General features: G+C 35.1%; 1 protein-coding gene across 1 annotated transcript; it reads left to right on the plus strand.

The window, feature by feature from the left end:
- The first annotated feature begins 91 nt into the window (after positions 1-91).
- On the plus strand, positions 92-22,702 carry LOC127805590 (homeobox-leucine zipper protein HDG5-like). The gene is made up of 11 exons (XM_052342342.1): positions 92-807; positions 1,045-1,124; positions 15,865-16,037; positions 18,887-19,054; positions 19,545-20,012; positions 20,445-20,546; positions 21,011-21,223; positions 21,309-21,477; positions 21,658-21,929; positions 22,029-22,164; positions 22,236-22,702. The coding sequence occupies exons 1-11, from the start codon at positions 92-94 to the stop codon at positions 22,700-22,702; spliced, it is 2,964 nt and encodes a 987-aa protein (XP_052198302.1).
- The last annotated feature ends 196 nt before the right edge of the window (positions 22,703-22,898 follow it).

Below are 22,898 nucleotides of genomic sequence, written 5' to 3' on the forward strand. Positions count from 1 at the left end.
TAGGAATGAAACCTCACCATCTTTGGTCCGCCCACCCCAACTTGAGAGAAAACCATTGCTGGATCACCTTATGTACGCATTCTTAGGTGAAATGGAGTCTTTGTCAGTAGTGATTTCATCAAGTCTAGAATTGCATCAAGAGGAAGCATTACTATATCTCCTCAGAATGCACAAAAAAGCTATAGGATGGTCCATCTCTAACCTACATGGCATTAGCCCCCTCACCTGCACCCATAGGATATTCTTAGAGGAAAAAGCAAAACCTGTAAGGCAAATGCAAAGGCATTTGAACCCGAACATGAAAGAAGTTGTCCGGGGAAAGGTTCTTAAACTGTTAGATGCAAGTATCATCTACCCCATCTCAGATTCCAAATGGGTCAGTCCGACTCAAGTTGTACCTAAGAAGTCAGGAATCACTGTGGTAGAAAATGAGAACAATGAGCTCATCCCTACTCGCATCCAGACTGGATGGCGTATGTGCATTGATTATAGGAAGCTCAACTCCGTGACGAGGAAGGATCATTTTTCGCTTCCATTTCTAGATCAGGACTTAGAGAGAATAGCGGGACATGCCTTCTACTGCTTCTTGGATGGGTACTCTGGGTATAATCAAATTGAAATCGCATTAGAGGATCAGGAGAAGACCACATTCACTTGTCCATTCAGGACATTTGCTTATAGACGAATGCCATTCGGTCTGTGCAATGCCCCTGCAACATTTCAAAGATGCGTGATGAGCATCTTCAGTGAATTGGTAGAGAATGTGGTGGAAGTTTTCATGGATGCCTTCTCAGTGTATGGAGACAGGTTTAACAGTTGTCTGAAAAATTTAGAGAGAGTCTTGGAGAGGTGCAAGGAAACATATTTAGTGCTAAATTGGGAGAAGTGCCACTTCATGGTCACTCAAGGAAGTGTCTTGGGACATATTATTTCTTTTAAGGGTATTGAGGTCGATCAGTTTAAGGTTGAATTAATTTAAAAATTACCCGCCCCAAAGAATGTGAGGGATGTTAGGTCTTTTCTTGGCCATGCTGGTTTTTATAGGCGCTTTATTGCTTCATTTAGTGCCATAGCCAGACCTTTATGTCGCCTTTTAGCCCTAGACATGCCCTCTGAGTGGACCAGTAAGTGTCAAACTACTTTTGAGAAATTGTAAAACTCACTAGTTTCCACACCCATTATTCAGTCCCCTGATTGGTCCCTACCATTTGAGCTAATGTGTGATGCCAGTGATTACGCAATTGGAGCCGTGTTAAGGAAAAGGAAAGACAAGAAACCTTATATGATATATTACGCTAGCAAAACTCTTAACGAGGCCCAAAAGAATTACACCACGACAGAGAAAGAGTTGCTAGCAGTTGTCTACGCCTTAGACAAATTCCGGTCTTACCTCGTGGGGTCACTAGTGATTGTTTTTACTAACCATGCTGCTCTTAAATATTTATTAACAAAGTAGGATGCAAGACCCCATCTCCTTAGATGGATCTTATTGTTACAAGAATTCCATATCGAGATCAGAGACAAAAAAGGGGTAGAAAATGTGGTGGCCGATCACTTGTCTCGTCTACATGCCAAAATCTTAATCAATTTGAAAACCCAATCTAATATTCCTTTCCTGACGAACAATTGTTTCAAACAAACACTCAAACTGAACCACTCACCTTTTCATGGTACGCAGACATAGCAAATTATCTAGTCACTAAACAGATCCCAGATTATTGGTCCAAACTAGATAAACAAAAAAATTTTAGGAATGTGGTGACATTTTTCTGGGATGACCCGTATCTGTTCAAATATTGTCCTAACCAAATCATTCACAGCTGCATCCCTAATCATGAACAACAAAGTGTCATAAATTTTTGTCACACTCTTGCTTGTGGAGGCCATTTTTCCATCAAGAAAACAGTTGCAAAAATTCTACAAAGTGGATTTTATTGGCCAACATTATTTAAGGATGTGTACATATTTTGTTCAAGTTGTGATCAATGTCAAAAACTAGGCAGTTTATCAAAGAGAAACATGATGCCATTACAACCAATCCAGGTGTTAGAAGTCTTTAACTGCTGGGGTATAGACTTTATGGGTCCATTTGTTAGTTCATTTGGGCATGAGTATATCTTACTTGTTGTCGACTATGTGTCCAAATGGGTCGAGGCAATCCTAACAAGGAGCAATGACCATAGGATTGTGGTGAAATTTTTAAGGGAGAACATTTTCAGTCGGTTTGGGATGCCACGAGCGATCATTAGTGATGGGGGTTCCTATTTTTGTAACAAGGTCGTGGCAGGTCTCATGAAAAAATATGGTGTGTTGCACAAGATTTCCACGCCATACCATCCCCAAACCAATGGTCAGGCTAAGCTAGCTAATAGGGAGATTAAACATATCCTAGAAAAGACTGTTGCCACCAATCTCAAAGATTGGTCTTTGAGATTAGTGGATGCTCTTTGGGTATATAGGACTGCATATAAAATGATCTTGGGAATGTCTCCTTATAAATTAGTGTATGGTAAACCTTGTCATCTACCCGTAGAAATTGAACATAGAGCATATTGGGCAATTCAAAGAATTAATAAGAGTTTGACCGAAGTAGGCCTCTCTAGGAAGCTCCAATTAAATGAGCTTGATGAAAAAAGAAACGATGCATTTGAAAATGCACGACTGGCCAAGCTTCGCATGAAAGAGTTGCATGACCGACGCATCATTAGGAAAAGCTTTTATGTTGGGCAACAGGTACTTTTGTATGATTCTTGATTGCATTTATTCCTAGGAAAATTAAAGTCAAGATGGGTTGGCCCCTTCATAATCAAGTCCATCTCAGAATATGGGGCTTTCGAAATTGAAAATCAAGAGTCAGGGCAATGCCCTAAGGTCAATAGTCATAGGTTGAAACCTTATCAGTATAGTTATGAGGAAGACGAAGGAAGTGTGGATTTAGGGGATCCACCATCAAATGAGTAAAAGAGGTTTCGTATCATTTGGGAATCTGACGTTAAAAGACCACATTTCCATTTAGGTTAAATGGATGTCTCTAGGTCCAGGACATTAATAACAACCCCTGTAGCTATTCAGGGTGAAGAAAACGTCACATATTCATGAATTGATGACAGCCAGATATGCCTATCCTCTATCTTTTCTATTATTGTCAATTGAGGACAATGCGCAATTCAAGTTGGGGGGTAAGGTGTACTTAAGGAATTGTTTTGTGTGGTATATGTGATTTTATTGGGCCCCTTCAAAAAAAAATTAAAAAATTAAAAAAATTATTAAAAATATATATAATAAAATAAAAATTTTATTTTTTTTAAAATATATATATATATAGATATAAGAGGGAGACAGACTTAACGTTGATGACAACCACTTTTATTTTTTTGGGCAGATGAATCATACTGCCCTATAAAGTAAACAACACACTGCCCTATAAAGAAAAAGAAATGCCGAACGTTGAAAAAGGAGACCCCAGATGTGACCCTGCACTTGTGACACGCCTCGAGCCAAGTGTGGTTGTTGGAATGGTGACTTCCATAGCCCTATAAGAGACCCCATATCTGCATGAGGTAAGCCACATTTCTTTGAGCTCAGTCTTCTCTCATTTGTGTTGTTCTCCAATCAGGTACTCTCGTTCCTTTTGTAAGATTCATTATTTTGTTTTACTTTTCTCTTACTATAGTTCTGTTTTAAAAAATGAATCTTCAGTTCTTAAAAATTTGCAAGTACTATTCATCTCTCCCACAAAATGATTTAAAAAAGATTTATGCCACTAGGTGTGAAAGACTTCGGATGTTGATGTATAAAAATATCCCTGAGGATATTCGCTGGTTAATTGAAGCAAAAGTTTGATTTCTTGGCGAAACCTTACCTAGTTTTAAGCATTTTCCAGGATTGGGAAAGAGTAGTTTTTCGAAAAAAAGAAGAGTGAAAAGATTAAATGGTTGTCACAAATATGCTCAATGGACTTGTAACACACAATGCAAATCTATGGGTTTACTTCCATAAATCGACATGATAAAATTTGTTTCATAAAGGATGGGCTGAGTAAGGAGTCTTTAGATGATATCCGATTGACTCTTGAGACGCATCCGTGTGGAATAGTGCAGTGAGAAATTCTTGCTTTATGGACCCAATTTAGAAGTGACCACCAATGCTATAGTTTTGGGAATCTGACTATAATTGACCCTGTTGGCCAATCTATAAGAAAATTGGATGGGAAGCTTATCCCCGCTTCATAGAAGATGTTTAAGCCATTTCTGGACGTAAAACCAGAGAAATATGTGAACCACAATCACAACTACTTGTATATATGCATGATTTTTGTTTATGTTATTGTTGAATTTCTATGTAGTTACTTTTGACTGCCAAACCTCTTTAACCAGTTCTACTTTTAAGGCGTACATAAAGAACTAACATAAATGGAAGGCCAGCCAGTTCGTCGAATCAATACCATATGTGTACTATGTGACTCTCAACTTGGGAGCGATATTTGTTACACACTTGCAACAAGCGAACTTGGCATAAAATTGGGAGAGAGAAAAATTAATTTGGTCTATGGAGGGGGAAGTCGTGGATTGAATGGATGTGTTTCACAGGCTGCACATCTTGGGCAATCATATGTGGTAGGTGTTATGCCAATCCCTTTGGCTGATCCACAGATTTCCAGGTATACACGAGGTCAACTTATAAGAATGACTTCTATGTCTGAGTGCATGGCTTGTAAGATTTATCAGTCAGACGCCTTCATTCCTTTTCCAGGAGGTTTTGGTACACTTGAAGAAATCTTTTGTATAATCTCCTGGGCTAAGAGCAATCTCCATACCAAACCCATTGGACTTTTAAATATTAACCATTTTTTTATGGGTTGTGCTCTCTTTTCTTGATCAGGCTGTGGAACAAAAGTTCATTTCTCTTTCTACAAGAAATATTCTCGTTTCTGCATCCACCATTGAGGAGCTACTAGAGAAATTACACGTTTATGTTCCACAGCACGATCCTTACGAGCCTCGGATAGACTGGTCTAAGACAATTGGAAGCAAGCGTCAAAAGGGTCCGATTAATTTAGATTTATCCCTCTAAGGAGGGTAAGTCTATGATAAGATGGCTGAGTAAGGAGTACTTTTCTGTATTCTTGAGACGTATCTTTTTATTTTGACTTGCATGAATTTATTTTATGTTTTTCTTTCAAAAATTGTGGAATGTTGTTAGGCAAGTCTATGATAAGATGGCTGACTAAGGAGTACTTTTTGTACTCTTGAGACACATCTCTTTATTATATGACTTGCATGAATTTTTCTTATTTCGGTGTGAAAAACAATATATATAGGGTATTCTCATTTGTTTGTTGAAGATTTAACAGTTCACAATAAACTTACAGACTCGTGAAGTTACAGGTATTTCTAACAACCCTATTTTATTACTGCAATTCAAGTTGGAGGGAGTAAGGTATATTTATGAACTATCTGGTCCATGTTTAACTATGAATTTGTAACTGAATGCTTGTAGTTTTGTGTGAATTATTTACTTTTATCTACTCCTATTAAAAATTAAAAAAAAAAATATGGTGCTTTAAATAATGTTATCCCTAAAGCTTTGGAGTTATATACTGATAGCCAGTTGAATTTGCAGTATGAATCATGAATGCATTAATTTCTTATTTGAAAACGTAGATGTATGAGATTAGAATAAGTGATTTGCATGCATCGAGTGTTCAATAATTAGACATTGGTTTGTTGGTCATAAAGTCAAAGGCAATAGTAATTAGTTAATTAGCACACTCCATGATCCCTCAACAGAAGTGGAGACTATTACCTGAGTGAGTGTTTGAGCCTAATAATCATTAATTCTGAGTGAAATAACACTTATTCTAAATGTACTTTATTGTTGATCTCATATTTTCAATAGTTTCAAAACATCAATTTGCTTCGAATGTCTAGTATGATAGCGGATGAATTTGGCTGGTTTCAAACTCTGAATTAGTTGACTGAGTAACATCGTTTTGTAGAAGCATGATAGGGGATCAATTTCTTTCAATTTGGGCCTATTAACCTTTTTCTTTCTTTACATTAACCCCCTTGCTAGCCTATTTGAGCTGTTCTTGGCATAATTCCTTTCATTACCCTCGTCTAACCTATAACCATATGAAGTTTGTCCAACCTGGTGTGTTTTTAGGAATCAGTCTATCTCAGTACTTTCATATTAAAACAAAAAAAACAAAAAAAAGCAAAAAAAGAAATGAAAAAAAAATGGAAGTTCTCTTACCTTTTCAGCACGAGTGTTTCAAAATAAATGCTAAAGAAAACAATATGTCTAATTTGATATTAGTGTCAAAAAAAAAAAGAGAGAAAAAATCCCGACACACCTTTTGCACACTTTATCCTTTTCTTCGACAACCCGTATTAACCTCATAGCCCCATTACAATCCAGTCTGGTCTCTCTTGATGCTATAAATCATGTGATCTCAGAATTTGAGTTAGGAGTAAGGAATTCTATTTAAATTCAGAAGTTATTTATCTATGGCATTATTCCAGTCATGAAGCTATGGCAAATTCCCTATTCTTTCATGAAAATACATTCTTTGTATTTGGGATGACACAGAGTTTGAACTTGTTTTGCATTTTCTCTTAAAACGGTGCACCCTCTTGTATGTACACCTGAGGAATCATTTTTTTTATTGGAAGAAAAATCTATAGTAAGATTTGAAGTTGAAACTTCGAGAGAGTAAGGTAGAATGATGGTCATCCTAATTATCGTTCCTAAGATTGTATGACCTTTCACCAAAATCTGATTTAGAATATTCGACTCTATGACAGATAGCTTGTTCTGTTCTATGTATTTCGGTTTCGAATTTGAAATTTTTATATTCATGTGATTATTGTGAATAAATATTGGCTAGTGTAAAGTCTAATTGCTATGGGACTAGCAATGTTTAAGTTAGGGGGTCTGATTAGTGATCAATTTTGTAAAAACTTTGTTATAATTTACCCTTATTTTGATCTTAAAATGGTTTAAATTGAATATTATTATGTATTTTGTGATTTTGTGCATGTTTAAAAATATTAATATAAAAATATATATATATAATATAATATATAATAATATAATATTATGGATTCCAAGCCCAACATAAGAAAGGCCTAGGCCCAAGTCCAAAACAAGAAAGGCCCAAGCCCAAGCCCAACACAAGGAAGGCCCAAGCCCAAGCCCAAAACAAGAAAGGCCCAGGCCCAAGCCCAAAACAGGAAAGGCTCAGCCCCAAGCCCAACACAAGGAAGGCCCAAGCCCAAAAATAAGAAAAGCCCAAGTCCCACAAATTGATGATATCATCGCTTACATCATGGGTTGGAATGACATCATTTGTTGGAATAACATCATCGCTTACATCATGGGTTGGAATGATGTCATCGCTTACATCAAGTCACGAAGTTTCAAGAACTACACTTTGGCCCGAACTTTTTAAGTAATTAGATATTTTATTTATCTTTGTATTTTTAAATTAGTTATTTTGTTTTTCTTTAGATATTTTGTATTATTAAATTATATAATTGAGTGGTCTCTATTGCATCTTTTCGCCTATAAATAGAGCATGTGGGGTGCATTTGTAACAATTCAATTTTCTTATAATGAATGTATAGTTGTGTTCTTAGGATTCCTTTCTCAAATTTTTCACTTTAGTTTCTATATAGTCTTGTTCTTAGAATTTCTCTCTCAAATCTTCAACTTTTGTTTCCCTATAGTTGTATTATGTTATTCATATTGTCTTTTTAATTATACACCACCTATATGGTCGGTTGAATATTGTCTTTCAATTATATACCGCCTATATGGTCGGTTAAAAAATTGTCTTTCAATTATGTACTTCCTATATGGTAGGTTAAAAATTGTCTTTCAATTATATACCGCCTATATGGTCGGTTAAAAAATTATCTTTTAAATACTGTCATTTAAATTCCTGCCAATTTATTTTCAAATGAAAATGAATAGCTAAATCCAATCTTGGGTTAAAGCAAGGACAGTGTCCAACGCCAATGATTTCCAAAGAAAGCTGCGCTTCAAATGTGTAATATTAATCTGATTTAATTCGAGTAGTGTGCGTATGGTGTATCTTTGAGTTTGGATTGGAGCATAAGCCTAACTTAGAATTTTCATGCCACATATAGAGATTGCTAGACATAGAAATGTTTTCATACCCAAACCCAAATGATTAATCTGTATCTATAAAATCTGTCTGTAGAATATAATTCAATTTATGGTAATTGCTTAACTTAGAATTTTCATGCCATGTATGGAAATTGCTTAAACAAGAATTATCATTATCTTGAACTAAAATTACTTACAGATCTGCAAAACTCAAATCACATGAATATTACTGATCTTTTCTATTAAATCGGAAATTAATTGGTTTTGGCACTGAAATTGTCTTGACCCAAGCTGCTTAAATTCAGTATTAGTTTAGTTTTAATTCTTACCTTTAAATCATCTTAATCACCTCATAAACTCAAATATTTTGTGATCTTTGTTTTCAGCCATAAATAATCTCCCTGTGAATCGACTCGGACTCACCGAAATATAAATTTAAAATTGTACTACACACACACTTGCACACTGGCAAGTATAATCGCCCTACACCTGCTTTAATAAGAGGATTGACGTCTGATGAATTTGGTTGTAGTTTTGATAAATAAATGTGCAGGGTAGCGTAACAGTCATGGTTGACCGGCTATGTGCTGGTCATTGGCCAAACTTTTGGCTTTTTGCACTTTGGCCCCTTAACTTTTGGCCTTTACCTTTTTTGCCCATAACTTTCCATAATTTTTTTCAGGACCCTCAAGTCCTAAAACATCAATTTGACCCCTGAGGATTCCAAAAAAACATCGTTTTGACCTCTCTTTGGAAATTTTAGAAAACTACACTTAGGCCCGAATCTTCGTTTTGGCCCTAAACCCTTTCGTTTCTTCCTGAAACCCTTGAAGTGTTGTTATTTATGAAAAAATGAAGCCCTCTCAAGCTTCCGTTGATTTCCCGAAAATCGCCTATGACAATTTAATTTTGCAACCTAAATGGCAGCTGCATTTTAGCTATACCAAAAATTGTTTTCGATCCAGTTTCTTTCGATACCATAAATCCTATGTCGGGATACTCGTTAAGGTCACATCATTTTTCTTTGGCATCTCAGCTTCAGGGTACTCCTTGCAGTCGATTCGGTCAATTTTTTTGGCCTATTTAGATACCAATCTTCCCCGAAATTTCATTTTCTTAATAAAACGCTTATTCTCTAATAATCCCAATTTCTTGGGTATTACATGTAAGATCTTATTAGTATGACTAGATGACACCTTAAGAAACACTTTCCTGATTAATCATACTGGCTTGGCTAAGGAATTTCTCGTCACACTAACAGTAGAACACATAGTATGTTCTCCTCACCAATGACAATGAGGGTGACAGATCATATCCCTAAACACCTACCTCTACGCACCAGCAATGCAGAACCACGTAGATGAACTTCCCCACCTTATAATTGGATGGTTCAGTGCATTAACAAATCCCGCACACTAATACATAAGACAAACATGTCAGTTCAAGTCTAAGAATCACTTATACAATCGTAACTCGATGACAAGATCATTATCCACAATGCTATATGATTAGTTATTAGTGTCACATTCGGTGCATTATTCTCCAATAACCACCCATAAGTTTATTAGAGACATCCCCATGTCATATAGTATGTGACTTACCACCCTTAACCATTAGTATCTCATACTAATCAAGGAAGTAAAAATCATGCCAATCCATAATCAATCAATCAGAGTCCCCATCCGATTAATCTAAGTACTAGGAATATCTACGAAATCACATATTCTTTACATCTTAAGAATAAGACTCTTAAACAAAAAAATCCAGGGACTCATTCATATAACAAACTAGAGATTTTAATGAATGATGATAAACATACCTTTTATTAATATAATATACAAAGACACATTTAATGTATTTAATTACAAACACGTGCTAGACATCATCTAAATCTAGCATTAGGGTACATCACTAATATGTTGTGTGGTTAGAAGAGTTGAAACTGAAGTTGTTTAGTTGCTTCAAGTGATAAACTTGGTTTTTATTGCCTACGAAAATACCCAAGAGGTGGTTGAATTAGATTTAGTGAAAATTTAAGGATTTTTCCCAAAAATTTTTGGTTTTAGTTAGTTTGATTTGAGAGTGATTTAATTATGAAATCATTAAGTAGAGAACAAGGAAGCATAATTACTCAACATAAAATTTTTTAGAGGTTTAACTGTAAGAGCTTACATTTTCTCTCTTCAAGCAAAAACTTGAAAGTTTAACTATGAAGATATAAACCCTAGCTTTTGTATACAAGGTATAACTTTGAATTACAACTCTCTTGAAAATCAAGAACAATTCCTAAAGAAAGTTACGCACCCTCACAAATTACAGTGAGCTCTCATAACACACAAGTGAATTAAATTTAAAGTACATTGATTTAAAAATACAAAAAGATACAGGATGAATGAGAATTCAATACCACACTCCTTAAGATAATCAACCAACTCAATACTCAAGTATTCACCTCCTTGATCTAATCAAAGAATCTTGATACTTTTTCCTTTTTAGATTCTACTTCCACTTTGAATTCTTTGAACTTTTCAAAGACTTTAGATTTGTACTTCAAAAAGTACACGTAACAATACCTAGAAAAATCATTAGTAAAAGTCACAAATTATACATAACTACCCTAATCTATAACATTTATGGGACCACATACATCCATATGTACCAACCCTAACAATTTAGTATCCCTTTCCCCTTATCAAACAAAAGATGGCCTAGTCATTTTCCCAAGAATATAAGATTCACAAGTTAGCCCAAGTTCTAAACCCAAATTGAAATTAATCCACATTGAACCAACTTTGTCAATCGACTCTCACTAATATGACCAAGCCGAAGGTGCCACAATTGTATAGGATTAACATGATTAGCTCAATAAGGTTTCTCTATTACTGTGGTGTTAGCGTTAGCAACTATTTGCTGACTTTGTCCACATTCATGTGTTTCTAGAAAATACAAACATTTACCATTGCATCCTTGCCCACACACTCATTACCATAATAAATGTAACAATTTTCGCTAAAAGAGAATTCATAATTTTATCGTACAAGCTTACAAATAGATAAAACATTCCTTATAGGATTCGATACATGTAAACAGTCATATAAATACAACACGTGACCAAAAGGTAAAAGTACAAAAGTAGTTCCAATGGCTAATGCAACAACTATTGCTCCATTTCCAACCTTCAGAACCATTTCACGCTTCCCAAGAATCCTACTTTAATTGAGATCCTATGCAGACAAACAAATATGAGAAGTAGCACCTGAATCAATGATCCATGAAGCAAGGTACTGATCAAGCATAAGATCAATCTCAATTATAAACAAGGAAGAAGAAATACCTTAACTTTCTTGATGCATGACCTTCAAGGTTCTAAGATAGTTAGGGCAATTTCTTTTCCAATGACCTTTCTTTTGGTAGAAGTAACAATTATCTTTGCCAACTACCTCATTTTCTTTCAACTCTGTCTTTCCTATGTCCCTCCTTGCCCTAAGAACCTTTATTTTCTTCTTCCTAATTTTAGGTTTCCTCTGAGAAGAACACGAGATGACAATAAGAACTCTTTATTTACCTTTACCCTGCATTTCTGATTGTGTTTTCGTTAACTTGTTTATTAACTTGGGGAGAGAACATGCAATTTTATTCATATAAAAATAAATAACAAAGAAAGAAAATGAGTCCGACAACGATTGCAACATCAGATTAATCCTAAGATGAGGATCCATGGGGAAATCCAATACATTAAGCTGACCGATTCAACTGATCATGTTGATGACATGTTCTCCCACATCCAACCCTTCCATCATTCGAGCCCAAAATAGCTTTTTCGATATCTCATATCGAGCTATTTAACTATGCTGCCATAAAGGTCCCTTAGATTCTCAATCATCCCTATAGTATTAGGAAAATTCTCATGATGTCGCTGCAAGTCATTGGATATAGAGGCAAGAATATAGTTATGGGCTCTCAAGTCATGATTCTTCAAACTCTCTCAAGTAAACCTCTCCTCATCAGTCACATCATGGGAATAAAAATAGAAGGACTAAGGAACAAGACATCATCTATCCTTTCCATACTAAGAACAATTTTAGGATTATAAAACTAGTTGGAGATATTAGAGTCAGTAAGCCTATTAGTATCCAAAATACGGGTTAAGGGATTCATGTTGTCTGACATTTTATCTGTAGAAAATAAATAGATATATTAGTAGATGGATCTTTGTAAAAAATCATTTAATTAAGGACTTTAAACTAAATGGATGCTCTCACTAAATTTTTTGAATCTGCACTTCCTAACCAGAAAACGTGATCCTTCAGAATGATCCAATAGCAGGTGTGAATTCTCTTTCATATGAATATCCCTCATATTTTAGTTTTTGAAGTACTCACATAATTGAGTAGGCAACACTTGACCCCACATCACATGTGGAGCTCGATCTTTGGCCTCTAACCAACCATAAATCTCACATTTTAGTTTTTGACCTGATGAACTAGTTAGATCCCACCCACTGTCTTGGCTAAGTGCAATGGTTTGAACATAATCCTCCCATATTTTAATTTTTTGTTAGGTGAAAATCATTAAAGACCACCCCATCATATGGTTAAAATTGGAAAGTTAAGCCCCTAGGGCATGACGTAAGTGGTAAAACTCTCAAGTTTTCTTAGGAGAGGCAGGGGATCAACTATTGGTGGAGGCAGAAATGCCCCATTTAGTAGGGACTAACTGTGTGTTTGCTTGCGAGTGTATAAGCTTGCGACCGCATCCAATTTACCTGGAGGTCGAACTAAGGGGGAAGGCTAGTCTTCTCCAAGACTAAGCAAGTGAAATTCTGACACCTGAGTCATCCAAAAAAAAAAAGGAGAGTTAAACAAATCTTCCCAAAATGGTTAACTCTCTCATCTTCCTTTGATGATGTTGATTACTCATCTCTCTTTCCCTTTCCATCTTCTTCTTGCTTTCCTTTTCTCTTTGGGTTCTCTAAACCCAGAACTCTATCTAGGGTTTCATTATAGTTAATAAGGAACCCTCCACCATTCCAACAGCAGTGCTGGTGTTGCAAAGTTGGTGGGCGGACACCTTATTTTTTATGATGGTGATTGCCTAAAAAGGTTTTTTTTTTTTTTTTGTAGTTTTTTTTTTCCAAAAAACATTAGTTTATATTTATATATATTTACCGTATTGGAAAATATATTTATTTTTATACATTTTTAGTTTATATTTATTTTCATAATTAGAATATAATTTTTGTAACAAAAATACATTTTTATATTTATGTAAGATATAAGGAGAGAGAAGAACAGAAAGGAGAGAATGCAGAGAAGAAGTTCTAGAAGAGATAGGAGAGATGAAGAGAGGAAAGGAAAAGATAACCCAATGTAGAGTGGTCCTTTTATTTAAATTTCTAAGAAGGGAGGTTTTTGTAATTTTAATAAACATAAAAAGTGTCTTTTGCTTTTCTTGATGGATGTGAGAATGATGAGTGTAATGCACTTGATAATTAATTATCATATAACCCAATCTTATCAAAAAGTAAAAACTTATATGGTTAAAATAGCCTTTTTTCAACTTTTGATGGTTATCAATTACTCCCTTCAATGAATGAAGTAATTACTCATAGAACAGAAATAGAGAGAGAAAAAGAGAAGTGTTCCTTATTTAAGTTGTTTCTTGCATTGGGAGATGAAGAGAGTCAAACCATCATTTAATTTCTTCCTAAGTTTTCCACCTATAATTGCTCTTTGGCCCAAACCTTTCAAATTTTGCACTTAGACCCCTTGCAACTTGGTCCTCGGCTATCCTAAAATTTCATTTATGCCCCTGGAGAAAGGGTTTATTTCGTTAATACCCCAAGATTTTGATAAATTACACTTGTATCCTGAGTTTTTCAGAAATTGCACTTTTACCCAGGCTCAAAAGTTACAATTTTGCCACTAGCTCTGAAACTATACTTTTATCTCAGAACTTTCATAATCCCTTGAAATATCCTTTTTCCCCAAACATTTTAGTTTAAAAATCTTGGGTATTACATCTTGGTTCCAACTTTTCTGTTTTCAACCTTTTAACATAAACTGGTAACCCCAAATCCTAACATGTTTAAGTCTTTGTGGTCTCCAAACCCATATTTCATATGGTGTGGTCGAAACAGATTTAGTTCGTATCCGATATAATAGATAAATTGTTGTAAGAATGACATAACCCCACAATGAAATAGGCAAATTTGTGTAGCTAATCATAGAACGTACCATGTCTAACAAGGTTCGATTTCTATGTTTAAGCACATCATTTAGTTATGGTGTATATGGAGGAGTTAATTGTGAAACAATACCACACTCTTTAAGGTAATCAATTAACTCAGTACTCTCTAATCCAAGAATCTTGATACTCTTTCATTTTTGTGTTTTCTACTTCCACTTTGAATTCTTTAAACTTTTCAAAGACTTCAGACTTGTACTTCAAAGAGTACACATAACAATACCTAGATAAATCAGCAGTAAAAGTCACAAACTAACATAACTACCCTAATCCATAACATTTATGGGCCTACACACATCCGTACGTACCAATGCCAATAATTTAGTAGCCCTTTCCCCTTATCAAACAAAAGACGACTTAGTCATTTTCCCAAGAATACAGGATTCACAAGTTAGCCCAAGTTTTGAACCCAAATTGGAAATCAATCCACATTGAACCAACTTTGTCAATTGACATGCACTAATATGACCAAGCCGAAGGTGCCACAATTCTGTAGGATTAGCATGATTATCTCAAGAAGGTTTCTCTATTACTATGGTATTAGTGTTAGCAATTATTTGATGACTTTGTTCACATTCACGTGTTTCTAGAAAACTGTTGGCAAAAGAGAATTCATAATTCAGTTTTACAAGCTTACGAATAGACAAAACATTCCATATCGGATTTGATACATGTAAACAGTCATATAAAAATACAACATATGACTAGAAGGTAAAAGTACAAAAGTAGTTCTAATGGCTAATGCAACAACTATTGCTCCATTTCTAACCTTCAGAGCCACTTCATGCTTCCCAAGCGTCTTACTTCAATTGAGATCCTGCTTAGACAAACAAATATTAGAAGTAGCACCTGAATCAATGATCCATTAAGTAGGGTACTGATCAATCATAAGATCAATCTCAATTACAAACAAGGAAGATGAAATACCTTGACTTTCTTAATGCTTGACCTTCAAGGTTTTAAGATAGTTTAGGGCAATTTCTTTTTCAGTGACCTTTCTTCTAGTAGAAGTATCAATTACCTTTGCTAATTACCTCCTTGCCTTTCAACTTTGTCTTTCCCATGTCCCTCCTTACCCTAAGAACCTTTCTTTTCTTCTTCTTAGTTTTAGGTTTCCACTGAGAAGAACACAAGGCGATGATAAGAACTCCTTCTTTGCCTTTATCCCGCATTTGTGACTGTGCCGTCATTAACATGTTTAACAACTTAGGGAGAGAACATGCAATTTTATTCATATAAAAATAAGTGATAAAGAAAGAAAATGAATCCAGCAACGATTACAAGATCAGATTAATCCTAAGATGAGAATACATGGGGAAAACCAATACATAAAGTTGATCGATCCAATTGATCATGTTGATGACATGTTCTCCCACATCCGACCCTTCCATCATTTGAGCCCAAAATAACTTCTTTGATATCTCATACTGAGCTGCCTGACTATGCTTTTATAAAGGTCCCTTAGATTCTGAATCATCCCTGTAGTATCATATTGCCCCCACGGGCGTAGCATGGATGGTTCACAGGGTAGAAGATTGCACCCAAGGATGCAGGTTCGAGTCATGGTAGCCGCAGTGTTAGAGTTTCATCCTCTTTTGGGGGTGGCTCCTTGTGGGTACTATGCACTGTGCCTCCTACCTTGGGGGCCACCGTGTACTGTGAGTAACCCCTCCCAAGTGCATAGGGCAGTGTGGGGGGGGGGGGGCGGCCTTAAGGTGAGGGATTTCACCTTTTGCACCCAAGGAAAATTCTCACAATGTTGTTGCAAGTCATTGGTCCTAGGGGCAAGAATATAGTTATGGGCTCTCAAATCATGATCCTTCAAACTCTCTCAAGTAAACCTCTCCTCATCAGTCACATCATCAGGAATAGAAATAGGAGGACTAAGGAACAAGACATTGTCTATCTTTTCCATACTGAGAACGATTTTAAGATTACAAAACTAGTTGGAGAAATTAGGGTCAATAAGCCTATTAGTATTCAAAATGCTGATTAAGGGATTCATGTTGCCTGCCATTTTATCTATAGAAAATAAATAGATATATTAGTAGATGGATTTTGGTAAAAAAAAAAAAAACATTTAATTAAGGACTTTAAACTAAATGGGTGCTCCCACTAAATTTTTTGAATCTTGCACTTCCCAACTAGAAAACGTGATCCTTCAAAATGATCTAATAGCAAGTGTGAATTCTCTTTCATATGAATATCCCTCATATTTTAGTTTATGAAGTACTCACATAATTGAGTAGACAACACATGACTCCACATCACATGTGGTGTTTGATCTTTAGCTTCTAACCTCCCAAAAATCTCACATTTTAGTTTTTGGCCTAATGGACTAGTTAAATCCCACCCACTGTCTTGGCTAAGTATAATGGTTTGAACATAACCTCCCACATTTTAGTTTTTGGTTAGGTAAAAATCGTTGAACACTCCCCCATCATATGGTTAAAATATCAGAGTTAAGCCTCCAGCGCATGGTGCAAATGGTAAAACTCCCAAGTTTTCTTGGGAGTAGCAGGGGATCAACTCTTAGTGGAGGAAAAAATGCCCCATTTAGTAAGGACTAACCGCGTTTCTGCTTGGGAGTGTATACACTTGTGACCCCATCCGATTTACCTAGAGATCGAACTAGGGGGGAAGCCCAGTCTTCTCCAAGACTAGGCAGGAGAAACTTGGGCACCTGCGTCATAAAAAAAAAAGGAAAGTTAAACAAATCTTCCCAAAATGGTCAACTCTCTCATTTTCCTTTGATGTTGTTGATGACTCATTTCCCTTTCACTTTTCATCTCCTTCTTGCTTTCCTTTTCTCTTTGGGTTCTTTAAACCCAAAACTCTATCTAAGGTTTCATGATGTAAGGTTAATTAGGAACCCTCCACCATTCCAACAGCAGTGCTGGTGTTGCGAAGTTGGTGGGCGGACACCTTATTTGATGGTGATTACCTAAAGAGGTTTTTTTTGTAGTTTTTTTTTCTATAAAACATTAGTTTTTATATATATATATTTACCCTATTAGAAAATATATTTATTTTTATACATTTTTAGTTTATATTTATTTTTATAATTAGAATATAATTTTTGTAACAAAAATACATTTTTATATTTATGTAAGATAAGAGGAGAGAGAAGAATAGAAGGGAGAGAATGTAGAGAAGAAGTTCTGGAAGAGATAGGAGAGACAAAGACCAGAAAGAAAAAGATACGCAATGTGAAGTGGTCCTTTTATTTAAATTTCTAAGAAGGAAGGTTTTTGTAATTTTAATAAACATAAAAAATGTATTTTGCTTTTATTGATGGATGTGAGAATGATGAGTGTAATGTACTTGATAATTAATTATCATGTAACCCAATCTTATCAAAAAGTAAAAACTTATATGGCTAAAATAGCCTTTTCAACTTTTGATGGTCATCAATTACTCCCTTCAATGAATGAAGTAATTACTCATAGAACAGAAATGGAGAGAGAAAAAGAGAGGTGTTCCCTATTTAAGTTGTTTCTTGCATTGGGAGATGAAGAGAGTCAAACCATTATTTAATTTATTCCTAAGTTTTCCACCTATTATGACTTCATATTTTTTGTTCTTTTCTTTCCTTCAATTTAATCTTTGTCAATTTTCTTTCAGTTTCATCTGATGAAGTAAACTCAACCCCCACCAACCTACTAATCTCTAAATTTCAACCCATCTTCCTTTTATATAAATATGCGTCTTCCCTTTACTTTCTCATCTAGAAATGATCGATCTGAGTCTCAAGAAATGTATGAAGATTGTGAAGTTCTTGCATCCATGGTCGCTGAAGAAGATAGGGTTTTGCTACCGAGCCAAGGCTCTAACTTTAGCGACATTCACATAAATTTTGATCCTTCTTCTCCTCTAATTATTTCAGTATGTAAACTAATTAATCATCTCTCCTTTCTCTCTCTTTTTCTTTCTCCAAATATATATAAATCTAAGAAATGGTTAACCTTGTTGTAGAATGATGAAGAGGTAGGTAGAGGGACAACTAGAGAGAAGGAGGAGAATGGCTCCTCCAGTAAGCCCCCAGAAGGAGAATCAACAAACGAGATGGAGATGATCATTAAGCCCCAACATAAGAAGAAATGTTATCACCGCTACACTCCTCGCCAAATTCAAGAGATGGAAGAGTCTCTCTCTCTCTCTCTCTCTAAACTTAATTATGCATACATGATATCACTTTCCTAACCCTATGCCTTGCACGCAGTTTGTTTAAGGAGAGTTCACACCTAAATTACAAACAAAGGGAAAGGGTGAGCCAAGAGTTAGGGCTCAAGCCGAGCCAAGTCAAGTTTTGGTTTCAGAACCGTCGAACCCAAATGAAGGTACATGCATCTTAGAATTAATTTTATCCATAACTTGCCATTTCAATATCTTATATAATGGGTTTTTATTTTTTTAAATATGTAAGATCTCAATTTCCAATTAGATTGGGTTTTTAATTTGTGCTTAATTAGTTTGGATTGTTTATTAATAATTTTTCATGTGCTAGGCACAACAAGATCGGAATGATAACTTGATGCTAAGAGTCGAGAATGAAAGACTGAAGAATGAGAATTTGCAGCTACAAGTTGCCATACAAGCATTGATATGCCCAAACTGCAATAATATGGGTTACGATGAACAACTTCGACTTGAGAATGTGCAACTCAAAATAGAGGTACATTACTCTCACAGGCTTATTGTATTAATATATCTTTCAATTTTTTCTAATTCAGGATATTTGAAATACAGATGCATATATATATATATATGTAATTGTATTTGTCACAACTTTTTCTACTTTTTATATAAAAAATTAAATACAATAATACTATTATTTTTATTTAACATTATATTAGAATACAAATGCTTCTTCACATAAAGATATTTAAACAAAACTTTTATACATAAAATTGAATTTCTTTTTTGTGGTCAACACATTTGGCCCACAAAAATAGTAATGCCCAAAATTTACACAAAATACTGCGACCCTTTCAAACTTATTTATAAGAAACAAAAAAATTATTATGATAATTTAATATTACCAAAAATTAAAATAATAATACTATATTATTCTTAATAAAATTTTCTTCCATAAGAAAAAAAAATTAATTAATTTGTTCTTTAATTAATTCTTTCTTTTTGCTTATGTATGTTCTTCTTTCTAGTTACAAAGAGTGGGTTGCTTTGGCATAACATCAAGCCAGCATATTCAAACAGTGGAAGCAACAGAAGCGATGGCCCCTTCGCTTCCTCCTTCCTCGACAATTCTTTTCCGGGAGCAACAAATAGACAACTTCAGGGACGTGATCAACCAAGCCCCTTTGGTAACAAAAAACTTCTCCCAATTCGTTGGCAACTGTCTGTTTGTGGAAGGCAACAAATCCTTTGTTTTGGGCCTTGCAATGTCATCCATGGAGGAACTGATGAAGATGTGTCAGGCAACTGAACCTCTTTGGATTAGATTTGAGGGTAGCAAAAAAGAAGTGTTGAATGGTGAAGAGCATGCGAGGATGTTTCAATGGCCATTGAAGTTTCAGCAAGATAGAGGCAATGAGTTTATTGTGGAAGCCTCTCGACACACTGCTGTTGTCGCCATCAGTAGCTTCATGTTGGTTGATGCTTTCCTCGATGTCGTAAGTCCAATTCAATAACTTCTTTAAATTAAGATAATGTATATAAATGTTTTCCATTCCAAAACAATTTTTTTGAGTGATTAAATGTGAAAAAACACGATCCATTTATCATTAAATAGCAAAATTATTTTGAAAATGTAAACAATGCAACAAGATGCATTAATTGAAGCTTAGCGTTACCCTATCTAATATAGCTCAAAAAAAAAATTAATTTAACATATATTGAATGATAGTTTTTTTTTTTTATTATTAATACTCATTAACTTTTATTATGTCAATATCCATGTTAATTAGTAATAACTATGCAAAAAATGTCACCAAAATAATATTTTAATTTCTATTTTAATCTATAGACGTAAGGGACAACATCCATCTATATATTGAATTTGTATATAAGAAATTTCTATGAATAGTCATTATTTGTTATTTCAGAAGAAGTGGGTGAAGCTCTTCCCCTCCATTGTCTCTAGAGCAACAACTCTTCAAGTGGTCAATTCAGGCATTTTGGGACATGCAAGTGGCTCCCTTCATCTTGTGAGTATTCCACATATTTATATATCAAAAGTTTATGGGATTATTTTGAATTTTTGATTAAATTAGCATTATATATATATATATATTTTTAAGCAACTAATATTGGATTTTAGATTTTTACCAAAATAGCATACAATAAGAAAGACTCGCCAGTCTAACTAGCGTGTCCTCCTCGATTCTCTTTGCAAACACTCTAGCAAAAGATTTGGCATGGAATAGGTGAACTCGCTAGTGTGACTCGCGAGTTTGCTTTAACTTCCAGAAACTTATGTTTTTAAAGAATTGGCAAGTCTCTTCGATTTTAGTCTCTGAAACAATTCAATGCTATTTTAGTAAAAATCACAAAACCAATGTTAGTTGCATAAGAAATGCTAATTTAATAATAACTCATTTTTTTCTTAAATTTGTAGATTACAAAGAAATAAATAATTTTTTTATGTATTTACATGAATATGTGTCTCTAGATGTACGCAGAGCTACAATTTCCATCTCCTCTAGTTCCTACAAGAGAGACTCTATTTCTTCGTTATTGCCAACTAAACAAGGAGGAGGGGACTTGGGTTATTGTTGATTTTCCATTTGAAAGCATGGATGGAAGTTGCCAACCTTCCTCCCCTAGATACAAGAGAAGACCTTCTGGTTGCATCATCAAAGACTTGTCAAATGGATGCTCTAAGGTGACATATCAAAGCAATATATATATAAGACTTAAAGAATGATTTATTATCATTATATTTTATAACTCTAATGAAATAAATGTAGGTTACATGGGTAGAACAAGCAGAGGTTGAGTACACACCAATCCATAAGATTTTTTACCTTTTCTTCAATAGCGGAAGGGCATTTGAAGCTCAACATTGGCTAGCTGTCTTGCAAAGACAATCTGAGAGGCTTGCAAGTCTTGTGGCTACTAATGTATCAAATCTTGGAGGTACTCATTCTTTCTTCTTTGTATCGTACCTAACATCACATATCCTTACCCAAAAGTGTTACTTAAAGGTAATTATTGGATATATGAAACTAAGTAATATATTGAAGACCTTCATAATATACTACTTTATAGGTGTTACATTTTTATTTTTTAAAATTGACACGATGGTCATATTTACAGGGATGCAAATAACCGAAGCAAGGAAGAAACTGATGAATCTTGCAGGGAGGATGACAAAAACATTCTTTGTGAATATGAGCAGTTCTTGTGGTCAAACTTGGATGGCCCTTTCGGATTGTGCTGATGACACTATTAGAATCACCACGAGAAGTATCACGGAGCCTTGCCAGCCCATTGGTTTGATTCTCGCTATTGCATCCACTTCTTGGCTTCCATATTCACCTTTTCTCGCTTTCAATCTAGTCAAAGATGAGCACTGTAGGGCTCTGCAGGTACATAATCATCACCTCCTGAATACATTCTTCCTTCGTCTCATTTTCTTTTTCAAATCCATTAATTAGCATTACATTTGTGTTCATCATATATGGCAGCTAGATGTTCTTTCAAATGTGACTTCTTTGCAAGAGGTGGTTCACATTGCTAGTGGCTCACATCCAGGAAATTGTGTCTCTCTTTTTCGCATTAATGTAAGTATGCATACATTCCTTTTGAGTCTTGTGAGTATGGGTATTTTTTTCATGTAAAGTCGCTAGTACCCCATTACTACCTATATATATTTGTGTAGGACACAAGCACAGAATTCATTCTACAAGAGAGCAGCATTAGCGATACCAGTGGTGTAGTGGTGTTTTCTACCCTTAACATTGACTCTCTCCAACTTGCCATGAGCAACCAAGACCAATCCTGCATTCCTCTACTTCCACTAGGATTCATCATACATCCCATGGGAGCACTACTTGTAAATGACTACTCTATCACTGGTGAAGTCAATGGTGTGCCTAATTCAGGCTTTGAAAGCTTGCCAGGACAAGGTTGTTTACTAACTGTCGGGCTACAAGTTTTGGTTAGCACCAACCCAACTGAAAAGCTTGAGTACTCTGACATTATCGCGATCAGCAAGCCCTTGTGCGACATAGTCCACAAAATTAATACTAACAGTGATAGAGGAGGAGATGATGGTGCTGGTTGTGCTAATAATGGCGGTAATGTGGGCGTTTCTACTAAGCCGGTGGCACAAGATGAGCCATCCTTGCAACAAGATTAGGGTTTTGAATATATCCCTAATTACTAAAAAAATCTCCATTTCTTTTTGAGAGAAATTTGATATAACAATATTTAATTGTTTTTGTTTCAGCCTTTATTTGGTAATTATTGAACTAGATATTTAGCTTTTTATGAGATGAGAAAGTGACAGAAAGATATTCAACATAGATTGAATCTACTTAGATAAGTAGAGTGAT

Source organism: Diospyros lotus, chromosome 7 (genome assembly GCF_014633365.1).
Source record: "Diospyros lotus cultivar Yz01 chromosome 7, ASM1463336v1, whole genome shotgun sequence".
NCBI lineage: Eukaryota > Viridiplantae > Streptophyta > Magnoliopsida > Ericales > Ebenaceae > Diospyros > Diospyros lotus.

What these genes read in the sequence shown, in the direction of transcription:
- LOC127805590 (XM_052342342.1), top strand. Translation starts at nt 92, where the DNA reads ATGGAGTCTTTGTCAGTAGTGATTTCATCAAGTCTAGAATTGCATCAA. An exon ending in CATGCCCTCTGAGTGGACCA is followed by an intron (nt 1,125 to 15,864) that starts GTAAGTGTCAAA and finishes TCATCCCTGTAG; the next exon opens with TATCATATTGCCCCCACGGG. An exon ending in AGCACTGTAGGGCTCTGCAG is followed by an intron (nt 21,930 to 22,028) that starts GTACATAATCAT and finishes CATATATGGCAG; the next exon opens with CTAGATGTTCTTTCAAATGT.